General features: G+C 49.8%; 1 protein-coding gene across 1 annotated transcript in view; it reads left to right on the top strand.

The window, feature by feature from the left end:
* Positions 1 to 4,839: 4,839 nt before the first annotated feature.
* Positions 4,840 to 7,194, top strand: part of ldlrad3 (low density lipoprotein receptor class A domain containing 3) — a gene marked incomplete at both ends in the record, with an annotated part of 43,870 nt that continues 41,515 nt past the window's right edge. The window contains 2 exons of the mRNA XM_080539192.1: positions 4,840 to 4,843; positions 5,937 to 6,062. Coding sequence (XP_080395318.1) covers positions 4,840 to 4,843; positions 5,937 to 6,062 — 130 coding nt within the window. The remainder of the gene's footprint in view (positions 4,844 to 5,936; positions 6,063 to 7,194) is intronic.

The following is a 7,194-nucleotide window of genomic DNA, read 5'->3' as shown; positions in this document are numbered from 1 at the left end:
CATGTACCGTAACATATATATATATATATATATGTTATATATATATAGATGAAAGCACAGGTGGGTATACCTGCTGGGCATTGCTGCCTGTCGCACCTCCGACGGTGCCAGTGGGCTGACTGCAGGGTCGTCAGCCGGGAGCCACCCTTCACTGATGTTTCGCTCCTTTAATCCCGGAACATCTCAAGGTGGTGGAGCAGTGACAGGGACGTCTCCCTGCCACTCCCTGCAGCCAGCCCTAGGATCCTCCTTTCCCCCACGCCTTGTCCTTTCTTCTGAGCCAGAGCCAGAAGCTCCCTTGTTCAGCCTCCTCCGCCAGGTCTTTGAGCGCCTTTCTCAGCTTGGATCCTGTGATCCCCAGCGACCTCAGGAGCCGCTGTGTAGATGTTCCTGTATAGCCTCTGCACCCAACTTCCACAGGATAGGTGACTGCCCTCCACCCTGCTTGCGAGCACGCAGCTGCCAAGTCTGTGTACTTTTCCTTCTTTCTCTCGAAGGCAGCCTCCATCCCCTCTTCCCATGGAACGGTCAGCTCCACCATGATGACTGTCCTCATCGGGGTAGACCAGAGTACGACATCTGGCCGAAGGGAGGTTGATGTGATCTCGTGTGGGAACTTCAGCTGTCGATCGAGGTCAGCTCTCATGTTCCACTCTCCTCCAGGAGACAGGAGGGACCACTGCTTCGTGCTGCTGCCCTGACTTTCTCCCCCTTGCCGGACAAACTGGATCCGCTGCTGTGATGTGACTGGGCTGCTCTTGTTTGATTCCAGTCTGCGTGTTTCCAGAATTTCTGCTAGTTTGCGCAGCACCCGGTCGTGCCGCCATCTGTACCGACCCTGCGTCAGTCCCGCCTTGCATCCAGAGAGGATGTGTCGCAAATTTGGGTTGTTGGCGTTGCAGAGTTGGCAGGTCTCCTCTGTGCCGTACCAGAGGTGCAGGTTCCGGGAACTGGGAAGGGTGTCGTAGGTGGCCCTGATCGAGAAGCTCAGCCTTGCTTGGGGCAGCCTCCACATATCCTTCCATGTGATGGCTCTGTTGATCACAGCCTCCCACGTTGTCCACCTTCCTTGCTGTTGTTGGCCCACGGCTCTGATTTTGTAGCACTCCTCTTCGATCTTTACGACTTCAGAGATCACTAGATCTTTCCTTTCCTTCCTCGTTGCCTTGGACCACATCTTGGGTGCTGATCCCCATCCAAAACCAGTCCTGCCTGGCTGCAGCACCCCGACGATCTCCTGGTGTTTCAAGCGATTGATGGCCTGGTCAACTGCCTGCGTGGCATCCCACTTGCGTCCTGTGCGAACCTGGGCCTTGCTGTGTTGGACAAACGGGTCGGGTGAGTCTCTCAGCTCGAACACGAGTCTCACTTTCTCCTGTTTATAGCCCAGGCTGATGGATTTCAGTGGGAGCTTCAGTGTGGTTCTTCCAAACAGCGCTGTATTAGTGAGGCAGCGGGGAAGGCCCAGCCACTTGCGGATGTAGTTGTTGGCTTTTGCGTCCAACTTCAGCACTGTTGTTAAAGTGATGTCACACAACTTCAGGGGCCACATGAGACGTTGGTATAAGGTGAACTGGTAACACCACACCTTGAATTTCCCTGGCAGGAGGCTTTGGTCGATCTTCTTCAGGCCGTCCAAGAGCTGGGAAGTGACAGAAGAAGCCATGTGCTTGTCAGAAAGGTCAGCCGTGTAAAGCCTTCCGAGGCTTCGCACAGGATGGTCCACTAGCAGCGGGATCTTCTCGCCATCCACTGAGAAAGAGATGTTGTCATTCCGGACTCCTTTCCTGATTGAGAGACTGCGGGACTTAGTTGGTTTTATCCTCATCCGGGCCCATGTTAGGAGCTCCTCAAACCTCTTCAGAAGTCTCGCTGTGCACGCTGCTGTCTGAAGGAGTGTGGTGACATCATCCATATAGCTCCGTAGGGCTGGGAGTCGCAGACCTGACTGGGATCTGATTCCTCGGACCATCTGTCTTCCGCCGATTAGGATGATCTCAAACGCTGCTGTGAAAAGGATGGGGGAGATCGAACAACCCATCGCTATCCCTTTCTCCAGCCGGTGCCAACACGTTGAGAACTCCTGGGTTGTGTAGCATACATGGAAGTTGTTAAAGTAGGTTGCTAGTAGGCTCTGGATGCACGGTGGTATGTGGAAGAATTTGAGGGCAAAATGGATGAGCTGGTGGGGAACAGACCCATATGCATTTGCAAGGTCCAGCCAAACGACGTGCAGGTCTGATTTGCTCCGCTTCGCTGTCTGGATCTGTTCCCAGATCATAGCCGAGTGCTCCACGCAGCCAGGAAATCCTGGGACGCCTGCCTTCTGTCAGCTGGTGTCGATGTAATTGTTTGCCAGGAGGTAGCTGGTCATGCGCTTTGCCATCACTGAGAAGAAGATCTTCCCCTCCACATTCAATAAGGCTATGCCTCTGAATTGGCTGATGTTATGGGAGTCTTTCTCTTTCGGGATGAAGGTAGTGACTGCTCTGCTCCATGCTGAAGGGATGGATTCTGTTTTCCAGGCAATGCCCATTAGTCTCCACAAAAGCTTCAGGGTCATTGGGCAGTTCTTGTATACCCTATAGGAGACGCCATTTGGTCCGGGTGCAGATGCAGCTCTCGCATGCTCCACCGCCTGCTTAACTTCAGACCATCTGGGGGGAGTGGTGTCAAACTGAGAAGAGGGCTCGGGTGGGAGCGGTACGTGCCCTGGGGAACCAAGGGGACTCTCCTTTTGGCTGTCACTGAGCTGGTCCTTGATGTGTTCCTCCAGCTCCTGCTCGGTGGTCTGCAGCTTCCCCGATTTCGTCTCCTCAAGCAAACCCCGGGCGTACTTGAACGGGTCCCGGAAGAAGTTCGTCCTTGCCTTTTCCTTGTTGCTTCTACGTTTCCTGATCCTTTCAGCTCGCCTCAGGTGGGTGAGTCTGGTTCTGATCTGACTCCAGAGGTTCTGCAAGCCCTCCTTCTCCTCTTCCTCAGCTCTCCTCCATGCCTTCCGCAAACGTCGCCGCTCCTTTACCAGCTGGAGGATTTCTCTCTCCCGTCTCCCGCTCTGCCTAGGAACGGTCCTCCTCTGAGGCATCTCTCCAAATCTTCCCTTGCCTTCCTCATAGATGATATGGCCGAAGATGTTCAGCTTGGACGTTGTGCTGCCTCTTAGACTGTTCTGGAGGGTGGTATGTAAGCTTTCGTCGAAGCTTCTCCATGAATCCTTGTCGCTGGCCTTTGGCCACTTGATCTTGGGTTTCCGGTCTGGCTGTCAGAGGACAGCACATAAATACATTACCAGTCCAACATAATCTTTGACAAACAGACAGGAGCATTTTATTGTTATTGTCGTCCCTGTCCCTGTCCCCCCCCCCATGCTGACATTGGGAAGGGGGGGGGGGACTCTGGAGAGAGGGAGGACAAGAAGAAAGAAACCCTTTTTTCCAGTTCTTTCATTGTTTTGTTGTGGTCAAATGCCTTTCTATTTATACCTACACAGCTAGGTCTGTTTGCAACTTTTCTTTTTATGTAGTGATTTAGCTCAAAGCCACACTGTGTCTTTCTCCTTTCCCCAGAGAATGTGATATATACCATGCAGAATGTGTTTTAACGTTCAAGGCCTCTTGCTTCAGAGGTAAACAAAGACTTGGTAGACTGTTAGACTGTACAACCACATACCAGGCCCTCCTGCGTTTCGGGGGGGGGGGGGGGGGGGGGATTACATTACAGCTCGAAGACGGGGGTTTCAAACTCCTTCGCCGGTTGTTATGCCTACCCCTCCCTTGCCTCTTCACACACATAATCGCCACAACTTGAAAGAACTCATAAATCAGTCCGCCACAATGGATTGTGGGGGGGAAAATGTGTTGTGCCCCTGGCTTTTAGGTGGCGCAATGCCAAGCCAATGGACAAGCCAATGCTGCCCTTTGTATTCAGTCTGGGGGAAAAACACAGAGAGATGTTTAGGGGGTTTTGTTGAGAAATGCTCTGTGTACCCACTCACTGCCCTCCCTCTCCTCCCACTTTCTCTCTCTCTCTCTTTCTCTTTCTCGCTGCAGGGGTTGTGTGGGTTTCACATGGCTTAGTTTGGTACAGTACAATGGCTTTCAGAGTTGGCTGTGAGGTACAGTACTGTATGTAGGTGCTTGTGCCCAGACACTGGTGGCTAACTGGTTGTTGGTTTGTTGACAGTTTGCCCACCTGCATTCTCATCTTTAGCCACCATGCGCAGTGTCTTGAGGCCGTTGCTCTGCTTAGACAGAAAGACAGCTCGCTCCCCATAGTCTCCCAATAGGACGTCTGATTTAGTAGAGCAAGTTCTTATGAGGGAATGAACACATTCATATATAAAGAGGAGCAATCAGATCTGAGCATAAATATTGAGATGTGTCATGTGTCTACCAGTCCGATGTGTGTTTTCTTTATTCCATCCTGAAAATAACGTTGTATTCGATTATTCATAAATTCAGGTAGAACTACCAAGAAAAGGGGCGCTTAGGTGGCGTAGCGGACCATGTAACCGCAGGGTTCCCGGTTCGATTCCGGCCGCGGACATATCCTGCATGTCATCCCTTCTCTCTCTCTCTCACCCATCCTTCCTGTCAAATCTCTACTGTCTCTGTCACAATAAAAATGAAAATATGAGTGGGACTGCCCCACTCAGAAAAAATAACTTAAAAAAAGAAAAGAAAAAAGAACTACCAAGAAAACTAGGCCCGTGGTGCCAGTTATGGTACATAAACATACATGGTTACTCACTCTCAAATAAAAGACCTTTCTTGGTTGATGTCTCTGTCTTTGTTGGTGTATCACTTGCTTCAGTTTTGTCCTTCAGAGAGGGGAGGATCGATGGGTGTGAGTCGAAGCTAGGGAGCTACAGCACTGTTAAACGGGTAGCATCGATGGGATGGAGGCTCGTCAATCTCCCTGCTGTCCACTGAGATAAGCCCTCAGACCTGCTTTGGGAGTGATCGATGGTGGATCGATACAAACACTCTTCTAAACTATTTGCTCCCCCCCCTATTCTTTATCTTTGTCTGCTTTTTTTGTCTCCTTTCGGAACAGTTTTTTAGCATTCTGGCTCTTACCATTAGATCTCCTGCCTGAGGACCCGGCATGTGCAGATAGACACTGCAGATACGGCTAGGAAGGATGACTTCATTGACTTTTGGCATACAGTCTAACTATTTGAACTTATAACTATATATATATAGATATACATACATGTGGGAAACGGTTTATGTCAGCATTTCCGGGGACATGGCAGCATAAAACGTAGACTTGATACATGCTGGCATGTCTAACCCTAACCCTAACCCTAACCCTAACCCTACCCCTACCCCCTAACACCTAACCCTAACCCAAACCCTAGCACCATAGCACCCTAGCACCTAACCCTATTTTTCCCACATGTACCGTATTCCCACATGTACCGTAACATATATATATATATATATATGTTATATATATATATATATATATATATATAAAACAATGACATCATTCCCTGAATTAAATCTGTTAAACAAAACTATTCCAATTGCAGCGTCATCCTCTGATAGAGTAACCTCTCTCTCTCTCTCTCTCTCTCTCTCTCTCTCTCTCTCTCTCTCTCTCTCTCTCTCCCCCCCCTCTCCCTCTCCCTCCCTCCCTCTCCCTCCCTCCCTCCCTCTCACACACACACAGCTAAGGTCAAGTCGAAGTGTGCCCCCATTCATTCCCTGAATTAAAATAGAGCCTATCTATTAAACAAAACTATTCCAATGGCAGCGTCATCCTCTGATAGAGTAACCTCACTCTTCTCTCCCTCTCTCTCTCTCTCTCTCTCTCTCTCTCTCTCTCTCTCTCCTCTCTCTCTCTCTCTCTCTCTCTCTCTCTCTCTCTCTCTCTCTCTCTCTCTCATCTCTCTCTCTCTCTCTCTCTCTCTCTCTCTCTCTCACACACAGCTAAGGTCAAGTCGAAGTGCGTCCCCACCTTCTTCGCCTGTGCCAGCGGGATCCACTGCATCATCGGACGTTTCCGCTGTAATGGCTTTAGCGACTGCCCCGACGGGAGTGACGAGCAGAACTGCAGTAAGTCTCCCACGGCGACCGCACACACACACCCCATAATAACACTCTGATGCTTTATGTTCCATGGCCCTCAACAACCCATCATAACCCCCTTGCTATACGCCGTGGCAGCCACAACCACCGCCTTGTTGAGGTTGACGTATGTCCAATTGGGGGTAGCCTCACAAAACGTTGATGTGGACGACATAGTGGTTCTATACTGACCCTGGTTGCCTTTAGCCTAGCTTTAGCCTTGCACTGGTGGGCAAACTGGATAGTAGTCGCTCTACGACTAGAGGGCTGCAGGGGGATTTTCCTGGATGCACAGCCGCAGGTTTTTTCACCCTTACTCCTCCCGACACTGGAACCTGGACACCGAACACTGAACACTGAACACTACACCGAACACTGGACACGTTAGTTAGTTGAATGTAAATGTTGGTTGTTGTTGAATGAATCAACAACAATGAATTATTGTCTGAAATGTCTAAAATGTCTGATTGTCTGAAATGTCTGATTGTTTGATTGTTGATTGTTGATTGATTGTACACATGGTGTTGAGTTTTTTATAAAAAAACGAATAAAAACACCTTTAGCCTAGCCGAGTCCGCTCACTCTTTTAGGGGAGAGTTAGCCGTTATGTGAAAGCAGCTGGCGAAACCGGAGAACAAGTCAGCAAGTCGTTTTAATGTTCAGACTTTTATTCTGAAACATAGAAATAAACGTCAACGAAATATTTCATTCGGTACCTAGTTAGTGTAGAGTAGTGGGGATCGCTCACCGAATCCATTGCGTTGAAATATTTCGGCTCGACTAGCGAGTGTGTCGTAGATTTTTTCAACAACGCCGAAATTGATTTACATTTTAGAGTTTTCGGGACATAAACGTCTGAACATTTCGATTGGTTTGCCCAGCGGCTGTCACATGGGACTGTTGGGCTTTTAGGCACAGTGTACTAGTGTGGCATTGGGAACACTCACGTTGCCCCCAGCTCCCCGTATCTGTGCTGTTCCCTCCATCACAGCGGAGCAGCTTCTAAGGAGCCAATCACTCTCTGCTAGCGAGAGACGCTGTGACTAGCCTGCGGGGCATCAGGCTCCCCAATATCTAGTCTAGCCATTTAAATGGAAGCGTTGCTTCCGAGCACAGACCG

Source organism: Nansenia antarctica (genome assembly GCF_963989245.1).
Source record: "Nansenia antarctica genome assembly, chromosome: 9".
Lineage (NCBI taxonomy): Eukaryota > Metazoa > Chordata > Actinopteri > Argentiniformes > Microstomatidae > Nansenia > Nansenia antarctica.
The sequence above is the reverse complement of the archived record's forward strand: the minus strand, read 5'-3'. Positions and strand labels throughout refer to the sequence as shown.